Source organism: Quercus robur, chromosome 3 (genome assembly GCF_932294415.1).
Source record: "Quercus robur chromosome 3, dhQueRobu3.1, whole genome shotgun sequence".
NCBI lineage: Eukaryota > Viridiplantae > Streptophyta > Magnoliopsida > Fagales > Fagaceae > Quercus > Quercus robur.
In genome coordinates this window covers 22,430,392-22,447,726 of record NC_065536.1, presented here as the reverse complement: position 1 = coordinate 22,447,726, position 17,335 = coordinate 22,430,392, and the positions used below count along the sequence as shown (strand labels likewise).

The 17,335-nt window shown below is 33.3% G+C and overlaps 2 protein-coding genes across 3 annotated transcripts; both read right to left on the bottom strand.

Annotated features, from left to right (window-relative positions):
- Positions 1-1,550: 1,550 nt before the first annotated feature.
- LOC126717495 (putative pentatricopeptide repeat-containing protein At1g12700, mitochondrial) lies at positions 1,551-7,443 on the bottom strand. 2 transcript variants are annotated; one of them, XM_050419244.1, is made up of 4 exons: positions 5,189-7,443; positions 3,468-3,542; positions 2,156-2,249; positions 1,551-2,030 (listed from the first exon to the last, which is right to left on the bottom strand). In XM_050419244.1, exon 1 carries the CDS (start codon positions 7,155-7,157, stop codon positions 5,262-5,264), a length of 1,896 nt encoding a protein of 631 aa, XP_050275201.1. In that variant the 5' UTR covers positions 7,158-7,443; the 3' UTR covers positions 1,551-2,030; positions 2,156-2,249; positions 3,468-3,542; positions 5,189-5,261. The 2 variants fall into 2 exon arrangements, with proteins under 2 accessions (XP_050275201.1, XP_050275200.1); XM_050419243.1 differs by having other exon boundaries at positions 3,468-3,672; positions 5,189-7,442.
- Positions 7,444-9,894: 2,451 nt separating this feature from the next.
- LOC126717494 (myosin-binding protein 1-like) lies at positions 9,895-15,369 on the bottom strand. Its single transcript, XM_050419242.1, has 4 exons — positions 15,153-15,369; positions 13,449-14,667; positions 11,373-13,037; positions 9,895-10,443 (listed from the first exon to the last, which is right to left on the bottom strand). Exons 2-3 carry the CDS (start codon positions 14,557-14,559, stop codon positions 11,398-11,400), a joined length of 2,751 nt encoding a protein of 916 aa, XP_050275199.1. The 5' UTR covers positions 14,560-14,667; positions 15,153-15,369; the 3' UTR covers positions 9,895-10,443; positions 11,373-11,397.
- Positions 15,370-17,335: the final 1,966 nt, after the last annotated feature.

Genomic DNA, 17,335 nt, shown 5'->3' with positions numbered 1-17,335 from the left:
ACCTTCTAACTACACAAGCATCTACCAGAGCAAGATCTACAATCAAGCATTGATAAAACCTAGTTACTACTACAAAGGTCAACAACTGAAGGTGAACTGAAACTTTTGAGTAGTATCTCAAAATCACAAACGTGAGTGCTTGTGTTGTAGCAAGTCCAAGAAGAGAAGGAGTTCATGGATTTGAAGCTTGCACGTGGTTGTGTTAGTAAGTTACTAAATGAGGTTGCAATAGATTTAGGATTAAATCTGATTGTAAAAATTTCGATTCTTTTATAATAGATTTGTTTTACCTTGAGGATTGCTAGGTCAAATCCTCCCCAAGTTTTTACCTTGAGACGGTTCATTTCATTGGTTTTCCTGGGTGATCATATTTGTGTGTTATTTACTTTTCCGCTGCTGTGCATGGTATGATTTTTATTGTTTAACCTAGATCTCATAATTAACTTAAGTAATCACTTGGCTAATTTAGTAGGTTAAACAACTTGGTTTAAGGAGTCTAAACAAACAAACAATTTATACAAATAGACAAATAAATATGCACTTATGAAAACAAAATGTTAGAAAATAACATAAGGTAGGGACTTAAATGGTAAATGTCATTATACTCATACTGGATTCACATAATAGGATTCTTTTGTATGGCGTTTTAGCCATAGCAAGGGCTTCCAAATTATTATACTCATACTGGTTCTTGAAATGTTACAAAATGATAACAAGTTACGGCTTAACAGATGTTTTTATTCAACCATGAGAATCACAAGAAAGATGAATTTGAGATTGCCCATTCCTGTTTTCCTCTTTTGGACCATTCCATACCCAAATATATTTCCGTCCATATGAACAGTGGAAGACCGGAAGAAGTAGGATGTGAAAGCCTACACCTTTCCTCCCCTCAGGCAATGGATAAGTCAATTTAGTGCTATTTTTTCTAATGACCCTCGCCTCTTTCGTCCAATTAGCATAAAACTGAGCTCTTTTAACTTGGGTTTCCATATTTGCTTACAATAAGTATAGAGGAAAAATTTGAAGGTAGGTTCTCCTGAAAAAAACCGAACAGTACCACGAAACTACAAAGCTCTTAACAAATTGAGGTTTTTTTTTTTTTTTTTTTTTTTTTTTTTTTTTTTTTTTTTTCCCCTTTAAGGTAATGGATTTGTGGAGACCATGAAAATTGAGAATTAGGTCCTCTAGATTTTTAAGTAAAATCCAACATTTTGGAATTTGTTTATTCCCGATCATTCATTTGAAAAAGCAATTTAATTCTAGAGAAACCTGCTAGTGGTACCTTAGTTCCATGTTCATTTATTGGCACCCAATGTTGGAAGGACAAATCAAACTCAATAATATAGGTCCTTTTGATACCCCTAAGCAGGATGATAGATCCAATATTCTTTTGAGGCAATTTGGAAGTCGAAGTTGTTGCCAATATATATTGTAGGTAAAACATTTTTAAATATGTACTGTATATTAAATCAGTACCAAGCCATGCTACCATGTCTTGGGAGGAGGAAGTTTGAAACCACATTAAACATTAAAAGAACATTTAAATCAAATCAACTAAGATCATTTGCTGCTTGGTATTAACTTTTGTATAACTTGTTCTTAATTTGGCTTGAAAATAAATTGGCAATGAATTTAAATCTTCTTGAACATGGTTACAAGCATAAAGCAGATCATTTCTGGTTACAAGTATAGTATAGTGCAAAACATTTCTCATACACACTACAATGAGCTATATAATATGAACATCTTGGAAAAAATGGTACAAAACCATGAAAAAGGGATAAGCAGCTGTAAACCCAATGCCTTAAATAATGAACCATGATCCCGAGTCATAATCATGAGAGGAACCAAAATCAGCCCTGGGTCTCCTAAGTTCCAGTTATCTCTTGTGAAGGACAGGCCATGGTCATGAGTGAGGTTTCATCTGTTGTTGATGATACCAAAGATGAAGTGTGACAGGTCATAGCAGGACATGGTTGAAGTTGCTATATTCTTTGATGTGCCAAAAAAGTGAGACTAATTTGAACCTGTGTAGTGATTTTTGGTTAGCATCTTCCATAATTAATTTCAAGGAATCAGACCAACTCATTCATAACAAACAGAGCTTAGCAAAGTGTAGAAATTCCAGAAAGCTTCTAAGAAGCCAACATACTAGTGAATATGGGTGTCTTGAAGGAACTTTGGCTCTTCTTTCTTCAAGGACTGCTGAATAAAGCTTTGAGGACTCCTTTTGCTTAAGCTGCTTCCTGCAGCATTAAGGAAAAAACATATAGTTCAGCAGTTTTTATTTAGCTATTTATTTTTTGGAAATCCAGTTAGGTATGAATGGGAAAACTTATGAGTAACAACAGCACAAAAAATTCCTTAATGTCATCTCTAGGATGCATGACAAAAGAAAGTAAAATCATATATAAGAACAACTACCCTTACGTATGCAATAAACAAAACACACACAACAACATGAATAACATCTTTATATCTTAGAATAACCATAAAAGAATAAGGGAATAGCTGGTTGATTGGACAATATGAAACCAGGAATCAACACTACACAGATAGACCACAAACACATTATGCGATGCAAGGGATGGACATGACAAGAACAAAACAATAAAGCAAGGCATTGATCCAAGGGGCATCTTAAAAAAGCAACGCCAGCAAGTTAATTGACAGAAGTTTCCTGTCTAAAAGAGGAAAGATACTATGAGAGTATAGATTTATGAGAGCTAACTATTAAATAACTGTGCTTCAAAAAAAAAAAAAAAAAAAAAACTATTAAATAACTGCAGAAAAACGCCAAGATTTCTTGTCCTTTTTCTTTTAAAAGACATATCCTCAGCTTCTCAACTAGAAAAGCAATTAATCAAATTAAGATGGGCAATCATCTTATACACATTTCCAAAAACAAACCCAAATTCTCCAATCTACCACAAGATCCTACATTGACCAAAATCCCAAATCACCAACTCCAAGAAATTAATTTTAAGGAATCAAAAAAAATTAAAATTGTTAAGGAAAAATAATGCAAGAATTTAAAATATCTCTGCTCATATTTAATGAGTAATCCCACATAACCAAAATATAATGTCAACAAATGCCCTCCCTGTAAACAAGGACTGTATGAGGAGAAAGATATATTACATAAAAATCATAAAAACACACACTTGGCTCCACAAACAATTATAGCAATTTCACCAATAAAATTTAAAAAAGAAGAACAAGGGACGCTGCCAAAAGTAGTCATCTTCCGATTATACAAAAGTTCAAGAATTTAGTTTGTATAGACTCGACTCCTTGAAAAGTCTGATTATTCCTCTCTCCCCTATTTAGTCCACAAGATGCAAAATGGAACAGCACTCCAAAAATCTCGTTCCACACAAAATGGAGCAATAGAATTACAAATGCAATACTGATCAACTACAGTAATGTTATCTTGATGAGGTTATCCACAATTGAGATCTTACCTAAGGCAGCATTCCTTGAAACTTTTGTCTGTCAAATGCTCTTCCACAGAAATAGCATGCCATTATATCCTCTTACTGCCCACATAATAAGACCATATTAATTTCTCACCATTATGTTCTTTCCTGAACAATCTACCAAAGAGAAGAGTGGGACTTCTCTGTTTTTGTTGCACATCCAAGCCCAGGTAAATAAGGTTAATGTTTGCTACACCAAAAAATGGGAGAAATTATTATAAATATATATTAAAATGTTAAGCTCAACCAAAGAATTCATTATCTCAGTTTGCACATTTGAAGATCAAATACCACAACAATTTGATCGCAGATCAAAGAAAAACAAAAGATTTATTCTACAGCACATGAAGCTGCAAGTTAGGGATGGAGCAATAGGCCTATATATTTGGTAAAAGCTTTTAGCTTTTAGTTTTGTTCCTTTTGTCTTAGCTTTAAAAAATAAAAATAAAAATTTAACAACAATTTGCTTTTTGAAAATCAGCTAGCTTTTAGCTTTTTGTCACACATTTAGCAAAAAGCTACCAAAAACTATATCTTTTGTATAACACTATTGCAAAAAGTAAAATAATCAAAAGAGGGGAAAGAAGGCTTAAACAGATTTAAACAGTAATTACAAAAAATTATATAGCCTAAATTCATAATGGTCAGAAGGGAGTCATTGTTACATGAACGCTATGTATTAGTATAGCAACAACTTTGATCAATTAAAAACTTATAAATTTATGACATCATAAACCAAAAGAAATCATGTACACATATTACAATATGATGTTTCAATTTCAAAAAAATAAATTAATTAATTAAATAGCATGATAGTTTCAAATTCATAGTTTCATTTCGTGATTTTATTAAAAGAAGATGAGCTAGGTCATCAGATCATAACCTAGGTATAAGAAACCCTAGTTTCATTTAATGTCTTTAGGTTAAAAGAGTCTCAACCACGTGTAGAACTATTTTTCATTATTATTATTATAATTTTTTTTTGTTTTTGGTAATAAGTAATAAGTTTGATTGAATATAAAACTGAAACATCAAGTATACAGGGGTATACTAAATGCATAACACATTTATTAGGTTCTAAGATTAAAATGATCCACAAATTATAAGGGATATGCTCCTATAGCCATCATCTAATCAACAAAGTTCGGAAAAATTGCAACTTCACTTCTAAGATAGACCACTCACATCACTCTAAAATTCTAGCATTTCTTTCATGCCAAATGCACCACATCACACAATGAGCAACACCTTCCAGATAGCGCTATTTCTATATGTCTTCCAGATTGCACAAGTATTTATGCTGTGATTGTAGTGTAATTCATCATGCATGTGTGTGCACATCTGCAACTATAGGTGAGTTAATATATATTTGCATTCTTGAATCTCATTCTACCTCAATTAATTTGATAATTGATCATTGATTCTTATATTTTTGTTTGCTATGTTTATGATCATTTTCATTTATACAACTTCCAAGACACTGCCATATGCTTATCCTTTTAAGATATCCTTAGTTGTTTAAAATGAAGTCCTTACCAATTTAATTCACACAGTACATTGCTAACACAAAAGTCTAGGGAGTAAAAAGAAACCCCCTTCTATATCACATAAGAAACATGTTTTTGGCATGTAAACTTCCAATTCACACAAGAAACATAAGTCATGGTATTAAAGTAACATACAACTTAATCATAAATTAGTCTTACTCCAAAAAGATTGCTGCCTTTGTTGGATTTCATTGTGGAATCTTCACTTCACGTTGAATACCTGGAATAACCTTCACACATAATTCTGAATTCTTTCACGAGAAGAAGGGTGTAGCCCATCAGCAGACAGCAAATCTACTAACATGCTTTTAGTGTAAGAATCTGCCGAAAATCCCCTCTCAGCCATCACATGAAGAAGTTCTATAGCCCTTGATGTATCATTTTTTCTTAGAAATCCTCTAATAATTGTATTATAAGTGCAATCATTCGGAAAGCATCGAGTCTCATCCATACTTTTAAGTAACTCACTTGCTTCATCCAATAACCCTTCATTACAAAGTCCATCTATCATTGTAGTATATGTCCTAACATTAGGTTGTAATCCTTTTTCAGGGAGACTAGAAAATATTTCCCTTGCAAGTTTGAGTTTCCCAGCTCTGCACATACCATCAATAATGATGCTGTAAATCACAATGTCAGTATCCATTCTATGAGTTTCCATTTCTTCAAAAATTTTCATCGCCTCATCAAAATTTTGGTTTTTGCATAGCGAATCCAACAACGTAGAGTAAGTAAAGATATCTGGAAGTTGTCCATGAGTTTGCATCTCATTAAGAACCTCTTGCGCAGCTTTAAGCCTCCCAAGGGAACACATGCCATCAATAAGAGTGTTGTAAGTAACAGTATCAGGAACCACCCTCTTATCATCCATTTCTTCAATAAGACTCACGGCCTCATCAATTCTTTTACACCTGCAATAACCTTTGATCAAGATGTTATAGCACCAAGCATCAGGATAACAAGCCCTCTCAAACATCAAATCAAATACCTTTCTTGCCTCGTCCATCTGTTCCCGCATACAGTACCCATCCATGAGTATACTGTAAGTAACTACATCAGGCTCCACACCTCTTTGAATCAGAAATTCAATCACACATTTTGGTTCAGTGATCAATCCTTCTGCACATAGCATATCAGTCAACATACAAACAGTTTGTAAATCATGTACAACTTCCCCATGATTCACTTCCTTCAAAAAACCTGATACTTCCTCCCACTGACATGAATTGAGTAGCCCATGAATCAAAGAATTATAAGAGACAACATCCATGGAAATGCCTTTACCAATCATTTCTGACAATAGACTCAAACCCTCAATCAGTAGCCCATCCTTGCACAGCTGGTCAACAATAACACTATACACAACTCTATCAGGCTTAAAGCCTCCTTCTTCCATCTTCCTAAGCATACCAATAGCCGCACTTGTATCCCCCACTTTGCACAACCCATTTATCATTGAGCCATAAGTAACCACATCAGGCCAATACCCTCTCTCCACCATTGCATTAAACAACTCCACTGCTCTCACTATTTTACCATCAATACAAAACCCATTAATCAAAACCGTGAAACTCCTACAACCCGGCTCGTACCCAAGTTTCAACATTTTACCCAACAACGAAAACCCGAAATCTGGCCTATTCAAATTGCAATAACAATTGGTCAAAATATTCAAAGTACAAACATCAGGCACAATTCCAAACATACCCATTTGCCTAAATAAACAAGTAACAGTCGAATAACGTTTCATTTGTGCAATTTTGCCTAAAATCTGATTGAAATCCACAATAGACGGCCGGGAACCCATTTGAAGCAACTGATTGAATATGCTAACGGCATCATCAAAATTAGTCAGCCAATTATACTTACATTGTTCCCTCACAAAATTCAAGAACTGGGTTTGAGCATACCTTCTCTTTTTTTTCTCTATCCTACTTTTCCAAATAGTATCAGTATAAGTACCAGTAGTAGAAGAAGAACAAGTCTGGGAGTGAAAGGAAGACATTGAAGCAAAAGCTAAAGCATAATTCTTGAACAAAGAAAAAAGGTTAATGGGTTTGCGAGTAATACCGCTTTGAAACACAGAAGCAGAAGCAAAAGCAGTTTTGTGTACCAACAAGAACATCATATTACATAAAACTACTTCTGCTGTTGTTGATGTTGTTGTTGTTGTTCTTATTCTTCTTCACTTTCAGTTTTCTCTTCTGGTCTCTCAAAAAAACCATGGCTTGGTGGCTTCTGGGTTATCAAATGACTATGTAATTTATTCTAAGACCATCTCCAACTCCAACCACAGACAATGCAAAAGGTTGTCCTTTTGTCCAAAATCGAGTTGGAAAGCTAGCATTTTGTGGCAGAGAACGGCGCCGTCTCGAGTTGGAGAGAGATATGGAGAAGAAGGAAGTGTTCTATAGACATGTTCATAAAGCTTTTATGGACTCTGAAAAATGGGTTAACCCAAGCCTGACCCGATAAACCGAGGGTTCAGACTTGAGACTTTTCTTTTAAAGGCAAAACAAAAAATTTCTCATTTGTGTTTTTCTTAATTTAATTTTTTTTAAAGGACTTCTAAAGTTATTTTCTAAGAATATTTAAGCAGAGCTACACAGCTTATTTGGATTTTTTTTTTTTTTTTGAAAATTACTTTATTTAATTATTAGTTACTAAAAAAAAATAGCATTATGGACCTTAACATAAAATTATTTGGTAAAATAATCTCTCTTTGAAAATCGTGTTTTTAGAAACATGATTTTAAACATTGAAATTAAATTTGTACTAAAATCATGTTTTGAGTTATCAGAGTTATTTCACGATTTCAATTATATTACATTTTGTACCGAAATCTTGTTTGAAAACACAACTTTAGTGTAATACATTTTACATTAAGATTATGTTTTGAAAAAAAACATGACTTCAGTACACAATTTGAAATTTTAATACTTAACACAATTTTTTTATTAAAAAAAAATCTATTCACCAAAATAAGTTTTCCCACGACACTATTTTTAATCATTATAAAAAAAAAAAAAAAATTTAACATAGCTTATTCCGTAACATTTTTTTTTATAGTTCCTTGAAATAGTAGATTGTGCTATCAAGAATATAGTAAAATGAGAGTGGTAAAAATAAAAGTGATATTAGTAGTGTATTGATGTAAAAATAATTGTCTAGACTTTAAAATTACCACCTCAATCAATTGAAAAAAAAAATTGTAAAATAAGGTGTGTCCATGACAACTAATTTTCTAACTTTGTTAACAAAATTAATTCTCTCAAAAAAGAAAAACAAAACAAAAGGAAAGACACATCTTTCCATAGATAATTGTAAAAAAAATAATAATAAATAAAAAACAAGAAACAAAAATCTCTTATATGGCGGAAGTGCCATTGATCATTAGATCAGGAAGAAAAAGTAGAATTTATTTTCCGAAATTAAAAGTATTAAATTTTAATATACATATTTTTTTTTTCAAAGACAATTTTAGTGTCTTAGTTGAAGGAACCAAAAAGGATTGATATGGTAAGTTGAATTCACTTTCCATGGATAGTGTATATTTATATTTTTCTTCATAGACTTATTACTAGGTTAAAAGAAAATTACTTATTATATATCTCTCAAAGAAAAGACAGGTGTATTGACTATTCTGATTTTTTTTATGGCACATACGTGAAAGAAAGGTAGTTGAAAATTTGAAGTTGAGAGATTTTGACTTTTTCTTGGTTGTGAATTTTTTTTTTTTTTTTTTTGCTAAATGAAAAAATGGGTAGAGGGGGGTGACCAATGTGGCAATCTTATCTGAGCGTGATCATAGTAGCACCTTACCCGCCAGGATCCAAGCCATACTAAGATGTAGGGGGACTGGTGAGCAATAGCTTCCCCAGCCCCACGAGAGGCACTAGCAATCCTAGGTTGCCAAGGAAGGCAACCCCATGGTTGTGATCTTAATTGGATCATTCAGTTTATGTTTCTTAAATATATAGACATAGTGTGTCATATCGTATGGCTTGTTGCTTACTAGGTTTAGAATGCTTTTAAGTTAAAGCCTATTATTTCATTTAGTTGGACTACTTAGCAAATCAAAAATAAAAATCTAAAACCAAATCAGATAAAATCCCCTTTACTTGTTCTAAGGTTTTATAAGATTGAAGATTATTATGTTGATAGCAAACGCAATGTCTTGACAAATTTAGGTCAAGTCTCCATCCTCTAGGGCACCAAGGATGGACATAGGTGTTGAGGTTGTTATGTCTAGTAGTTGTATTACTTCTTGTTCTTTGTATGAGAGAGAATACATCCCATTTGCTTCATTGTCTTGCCATGAAACATATCTATATAATTGAAACCAGACATGGTTCAAAAGGTTCAAGGCCAACTTGTACCAGTTTTGGCACATTGATAATACAAGGTCTTAGTAATGAGCAAGTACACATCTGGTCTTGTAACTTGTAATGATCTCTCTCAGAAAGTAAAATTTTAAAGCCATTGTATTACTGAAACAAGATATGAAGACGCAAGATTATAAAAATCAACCTACATAGGGCAATGAAGAAGATAGACATCTCTTCAAGCAAAGCTGTGAGTGACAGGACTGCAAAATGCTGGTCTACCTCTAGCACATTTGGCCTAGAATACCATAGAAGACCTAGCTGTTTGTTTTCACAAAAACAAGGAAAATCCGAAAATAATATTGTTCCCCCAAGTTGAAATAGAACCCAATCAAGGACATATCACAGGCCAGTGTCATGAGGAAGCAAATGACAACAAATCCAGGGAGCATGATGCCATCCCCCTTAAAAGCATTTTCTGTGATTTACATACCCATGAAAGTAATATTGAAATTTAATGTTTATGTAGCTAGAGAAAGCTGAGTGCAATCACCAAAGAAAGTTTGAATTTACTAATACAAATCATTACATTTGTTTGAAAGTACAAAGACATCATGTTGACTAATTGATACCAACATCTTCTTGATCAAAACAATCAAATTTACACACAAAAATCACCCCTTCTACTTTGCAATCACTCACACACTTAACAAAGTCAAAATCAAAAAAGAAATAAACAAAACAAACAAACTCACTCCAAGCTCAATTATAGGTTGAGGGGAAAAAAATAACCTCACCAACTCTACATAGGCTTTGGGTTAAATACCCAAAAAAAAAAAAAAGTAAGTCTAGCAGTAAGGTATAGCCCAAAAAGGCAGAGAATGAAGTAAAAAAGATTCACTCTATATCTTTGAATCCTATTGTTGTTCTACTTTTTTTCCTTATTATTATTATTTTTTTGGTGGGGTGGTGAAGAAAAACAAGCTAGTGATACTGTACACTTGAGAGCCAGTCCTCCATAATAGGTTTGCCAAAAGTATAGTTGAGTTGCACTTTCTGGAGCATCAACATGGCTTTTCCCACATGAACCTGAATTAATAATGTAAGCAGCAAGTGGAGCATTAAAGACAGAATTAATTAAGAATATGCAAAAACATTGAAATTGCAAATTCCATTGAACAAACTAATGACAGATTCATAAAAACACATTCACAAAAACAGCTCAAACAATAAAGATTGCATCCTATCACTAACGATACTGATTTCATGTTGCACAGTGATCATAAAAAGCAATTGAGAATCCTTTCAAACAACAGATGCAAGAAAACAAATGAATTTCCCTTACTCTGCTGTAAGGTTTTGATCAAATCATTTATTTGAGCAGGTTTCTATTTCTTTAAAAGATGTTGCTATCATTAGAAAATGGGAAGATATGCTTTAATGAGTCATTAGATATACCACTACGGAAAGAGTTAATAAGCACCAAATTTTGAAGAATCTCAGAACAAACTACTTAAATAATTTAGAATTTCTTCAATAACCTGTTCCCATAAACAGAACAGACAAGCCTTCTAACACAATTACAACAAATGGACCCAGCAAAAAGACATCAACAATTAGTTCAGAATAAGCCCTCAATAACAAATATGATTCAAGGTATCACCTGTATATTTCACCAAAAAAGAAAAATAAATTTCTCTAAATATACATGCTAAGCCTTGGCTTTTTAAATCATCTGCCTAACACAGGACAGTTACTTAAGGGGGAAACACTGAATGTCCATGGAAATCAGATAGCTTTATTGGTATTTTATATAACCCAATCCAGATTTTTTAGGGACAAAAAATCCTGAAATGCCAAGACATTAAAGTACTAGTGCTCTATATTTAAAAAAAAAAAATTACAAATGAAAGTGAATACAAAATCTGGGAAATCTCTCCAATGTTTAACAAAAAGAGAAAGAAAATGTAAAGAATTCAGATATTGTGACATGAGTAGGATTTAATTGAAGTACTCACCAGTCTGATAGTTTCACATGAAGCCTCAAGCAACAGTTCGATCTATTCTTCTTATACCAATCTTTCGTAATTCTCGCAAGTGAGAAGCTACTTCCCTAATTAATTGAAGCCCTTCCTCTCCATTCCCAAGTGATTTAATTGTGTGCTCTAGGAAAGTTCGGTCTGCCTCTAGTGCCTCCAACCTGCCATTCAAATCCAAAATCTCATTTCCCAGAGAAGCTAACACAGGAGACCGTTGCCCACTACTATCAAATTCATTATTTTCCTTGCAAACGAGCTGAGCTTTCTCAAATGAGGATTGAGAATGCAGATCACTGCAGGAAACAGACACATCATCTTGCATGGACAGACCATTCTCTTCTATTCCATCATTTTCTTTATTTCCCCCATTAGAATTAGACTCTTTGAACTCACTTTCCCCATCTCCTTCACTTCTAGCATATTCACCATTTGACAAGTATACTCCATTATTGGATAACAAATAAAGCTTTTTCTCCAACTTCTTCAAACTTTTCAAAATATCTAACCTTTCATCTTCGAATTGTAAATCTGTATTCTTCATGGTACCTGTATCCTTATTCCCCGATGGTATACTAGTTCCTTCAACTTTATCACAGGTAGTTGGTTTTCCACTAACTGAGTCTCTAAGACCACTTGCACTATCTTCAACACCAATTGATTCTGTTTGATCCATTTCAATATCTCTTGCCTTAGTATCATTAGTTTCCTCCTCCACATTCTCCCAAGTTGATTCACTTGGGAATTTATTCCTATAAAATTCAAGCTCTGATTCTAGATCTTTTATCTCTTTTTCCTTATCTGCAAGAAGGTCATTTGCCTTTTGCAGTGCTTCCATATCATACTCAGATTGCTCTTCCATCAGTCTTAGGTACTGCAAAGCTTCCATATGGATTGTAGCCTTCTCCTCCTGCAATTTAGTAATCATGGCCATAGACTGATTAACAGCAATTGCAGAAGCATTTCTTTCTTCCTCCAACTCCTTATATAATGCACTCACATGTTTCCTATCATGATCAATCTGTCGTTTTAATCTATCAACCAAACTTTCACCTTCAATTTCACTGAGAATGCTTCCATCCAGAGACAGTTCAGACTCATTTCTCTCAAGTGAGATCCGTTTTTGGAGTGTGCTTCCATCCAAAGACAAACCAGACTCGTTTCTCTCAATTGAATTTCTCTTCTGAAGTGCATTTCCATCCAGAGATAAACCAGGCTCGTTTTGCTCCAGTGAGATCCTCTTGTGAAGTATTTGCATTCCAATAGAGTTAAGAGCATCAGAAGTCTTCAGTTCATCACTATTTACAGAAAATCTAGGACTCTTCTCGTTTGTTGACTGCTCAAGCCCTCGAGTGGCAGATAATTGTGACAACAAGATCTTAAAATCTTCACTAATTCTTGAAGAATCTTTCCCCATCCTTTGTTCTACAAGCACACCAGAAAATTGTCTTCCTCTATTGCCGACAGCTATCTTATAAGCATCACCAAGATCCAATAAAGAGGGTAATTGTTGAGCTGCATCAGTTGAAACAGGCTTTGTTTCTAAAACAATTTCAGATGATGTAATTGGTGTAGTTCTTGCATCAAAGATTTTCCCACTCTCCACCACAGGTGTTTGCTCAACTTCATCAGTTCTCATAAGATCTACTGAGAGAAACCATTAAATACAAGAGAAGGACCAAGGAAGTTAATAAAATTACTAAAAGTGCAGAAAGCCTTGCATGAAGTAAAATAATTTGTTTTAAAAATCCCTCACATTCCTACACAAATTTGACATGTAACAAATAAACTAATATGACAAGTCAAAAATAAATATATAAAAGTTAGACTGTGTATTTCTTTTAAATAATAGTCTGACCAACTTTCTAGCATGGAAATGGGGCTAGGGAAGGAAGGGGGCATACAAACTGTAGATGCTTATGAAAAAATTTATCAACTCCAATGAAAAGATGATAAAATTGCTTTCACATATCATTTAGGGTCCAAAGTTCAAAAATTGTGATAGAATAAAAGAGAGAGAGATAGAGAAAAGGAGAGACCGAAGAAGTTTGTACTTACAGCTTTCTTTCGATACTTCAATAGTGGTTTCCACTGCATTTGATGATGGAGGGAAATCATCAAGGGATATAAGCACAGTTGGAGCAGGAGACTCGGCCTTGCTATCAGCTTGTTGCCAGTTGAGTTCCTCAAGATCATTCATAATAGAAACAGTAGGGGCTATAGATGTACTACCATGAGGTTCAATAGAATCTAATTGTACCTGTGACACTGAAGATGAAGCTTCAGGTGCAGAATCTGAAATTATCAGTTTCTCAGAGGCTGAATCATCAGCAAGAGTAATAATTGGTGGTTCCAAATGTACACCTTGAGCAGTGAGATCATCCTTGGAATCATCAGTTTCATGAAGCAATGCCTTCTTGTCGTCATCATCAGAATACAGGACTTCTGATTCAGTATCAGAAGTAACATTGAGTTCTGTGTATCCTACACGAGATAAAGGATCAAGCACATAATTTCTCATATGAGGAGCTGACACAGAAGGCTCTTCTCTTCTCATCTTCAGGTCATCCTGATTAAGTCCAACCACACCTGATAAGGGCACATCAAGCTCAGCAGCTTCAGACCCAACTAATTTAGTCTGATTCAACCTATGAGTATACCCTCCTAAAACCCATGGCTCATTGCAACAAGAACAATGCTTTGTGCTTGAACAACCTATTTTATGTCCCTCAAGTAATGGGTCCTGATCAAACCCGGAGTGACTATCCTCCCCCAATTTACCCACCAATAATCTGTATGTTTCAGAATTGGACTTATTGACTGTTGCAAATGAGAAGAGACAATTTTCACACATTCCGTGAACATCTACAAGCTTATCATGAGCATGACAAAGAACTAGGGAAGAAATCTCCAACTTATGATTGCGGCAGATCAAATCCCGATAGTATCCCAGCTTTTCATTGCCAAAAACATGATCGAGTCTCGAGCATAGCAGGCATGGTGTTTGCAATTTGCAGTAACGAGCAAACTTTGTAATTAAGTATGAAAATATGGCATTAGCAAACAACAAAAAAATCAGTAACCATTCCAGAACAGCAGAAGCCAGAGCTGTGGCTAAACCCCGGTAAGTTCTCTGTTGTTTAGCAGATGAAATCTTTAAGGCAGCCATGCCCCGGAAGATTCAGGTAACTTCAGACAAGAAGAAGTCGATTGCTCGATAGAGAAGAAATTCCAATTCTCCCAGTATGAAGTCAATAATCCAAGTTGAATCTCAACACTGCAGCCATTGATAGGGAAAACAGGAATTTTAATATAGATTGAGGGCCAAAATCATGAACACAATAAACATAGCATGACCCCTAGGACAAAAATAAAACTCATGTTTGATTGATGATCAATTCTTAAAGAGGATCAATACCCGTTTATTAAAAAAAAAAGGATCAATACCCAGAAAACATCCCATCATAAAAGGAGAAGAAACCCCACTTTATGATAAAGAAACCAAAATTCAATGCAAAAGACACAGACCCATTTTGTATGAGAGATCAATATCCTCCAAAACTTAGACCTTCAGTTAGCTAATACATCCCAGATTCCAAATTGCTTATCTAACTCTAAATTTAATAAACATATTCCAAAGCACAAAACACAAACAAAAACTCTCAGACAATCTATCAATATACATAGTAGACCAATCCAATCAACCTAAGAACAAAAAAACAAAACAAAACAAAACAATAACAACAAAATTAGAAACCTGACCTGTGCATGTGACTAGTGAGAAACCCAAGAAAGCAAATCAATACTCAGAGGTAGAAAGAATGTCAAAATCAGAGTGACCCCTCAATTTTCAAGCTCAGGACAGCAAAACAAAAGGAACCCAACTGAGACTGTAGTTTTGTGAAATCAATGTGAGAAGATTCAAATAGAAACAAAAGCTCAACCGAAAGTTTGGAGCTTTACAACCTATGTGCACGTAGCTATCACATTTCTTTATTGCCTAAAAGTCGGCTGCTGATAAAAAAAAAAGGGATCGCAATACCGAAAGTAACCCCAGAAAAAGCAAACAAGTTTTGGCTATGCCTATTCACAAATACAATGAACAGACCATTTAAAGATTCCTGGGACTTTTTGTTGTGACAATAATGCAATTCTCATGTGTTCATCTCTATTTACCTCTTTTCAAAAAAAGAAAACTCTGTTTTGATCATAGTATCACCTTTTGACATTGGATTTTGTCAAAATGAATGGTAGAAATAAGAGTTGGTCAGAATTGTGTGACAAATATATTTTAGAATAGCATTACAGCCATTACTCAAATTAGTAACAGTTTGTTATCATGTTGGTACTTGTACATTTTCTTTTTCTTTAATGGGTTAAATTGCATATTTAACTTCTTCTTTTTTAGGAACTTTTTCATATTTAACTTATGTTGTTAGTTGTAATTTTTTTTCTTTATGTTGGTAGTTGTACAAAAATTTTGAGTTAAATCCAATAATTTTAAGAATGTTTCAATTTAAACAATAAATTCCTTAGTTCTAAAGTGGTTAAATACTTCTTCTTCTTCTTTTTCTTCTTGAGAAGATGGTTAATTACTTTTAAGTTTAAGCAAAACAATGGACAACTTGTAACGAAAATTTTTCTTAACAACGTTACATGGGATCTAAAATGTAATTTTCCCTTTTTATATATATATATATATATATATATATATATAATATTTTATTGCTCAAAAAGAAAAGTAGATATTTTTTTTAAGAGTAATGTAAATTTTACAGTTTTTTCACTTTTTTTGTGAATGTTAATTAGCTATATTTATAGTATTTATATTCAATTTTTCCTTTCCACCAACATATTCTCTAAGGTTGAGTTTATAAGATACTTATCAATTATTCCAAAAAAAAAAAAAAAAAAAACACTCTATTCTTTTAGTGGATTAAACACATTACATGTACTCAGTTTGTATAAGAGTTAGATAAATTATCATTCCTATCATTAAATTATATACTGCTTTATATGTACTCAGTTTATTCATGGTATCATATCATTGAAAATCATCAATAGTATGATTTCTTACAATATCATATGTGACATAACACAATGATCAATTACAATTATATAGATAATTTATTTTAATTAAAACTCTATCACCAACAATTTTATGACATATAAAAATAATTTTTTGATTGAAAATAAATTATCAAAATCTACACAAACATATTCTTAATACTTTAAAATTTAATACGTTTTTTTTAAAAAACCAAGATGAGCTATATCTCTTCCAATGATCTTTGAATCAAATGTTAGATATATTTAAATTAACTTTTTCAAGAAAAAATATGGGGTTTGAATCCCATTATGATTTTACCTAAAAAAATGTAGTAGTAATTTTTCTATAAATTAGGAAAGAGAGGGAAAGAGTGATACAAACCCAACCATGATTCAGAACAACACCAAAATAGTTAGAAATAGTTTATATATTTCACTCATTTCTTACTTTATTTTTTATACCTTATTAATACGATAAACTATGAATGGTAAATGAAAAGATAATAAAAATGGTGAATATATACTTCTATCAATCAAAATTTACTACTTTAACAAATTATGATAAGATTATGAATGTATTGTATTTCTAACATTTCTCATGTAGCTTCACATAATATCCAAAAAGAAAAGAAATTTTTTCAATTTTTTATATAATAAATAGGTGGTGCTTTTTTACATGAAGAAGAAAAGTAAGAATATCTATTACCTGTCGGTGAAGCAGGTAGGTGACCGGCCAATGAAAGTACACAAGTCTGAACCCTGACATTGATTGCGTACCAATGCGGTAAATGAAGTGTGCCAATGAAATTGATCCATTTTACTTTAAGTGGGTGGTGGTTTTCTGTGATGTTCTCACCCCACTTTCTACTTCAAATTGGACATTGATCAAAGTTTAC

Excerpts from the sequence above, each read along its gene's own strand:
- LOC126717494 (XM_050419242.1), bottom strand. The coding sequence starts at position 14,559 with ATGGCTGCCTTAAAGATTTCATCTGCTAAACAACAGAGAACTTACCGG. Across the intron at positions 13,038-13,448 it reads TGAAGTATCGAAAGAAAGCT|TAGATCTTATGAGAACTGAT; the intron begins GTAAGTACAAAC and ends GGTTTCTCTCAG.
- LOC126717495 (XM_050419244.1), bottom strand. The coding sequence starts at position 7,157 with ATGATGTTCTTGTTGGTACACAAAACTGCTTTTGCTTCTGCTTCTGTG.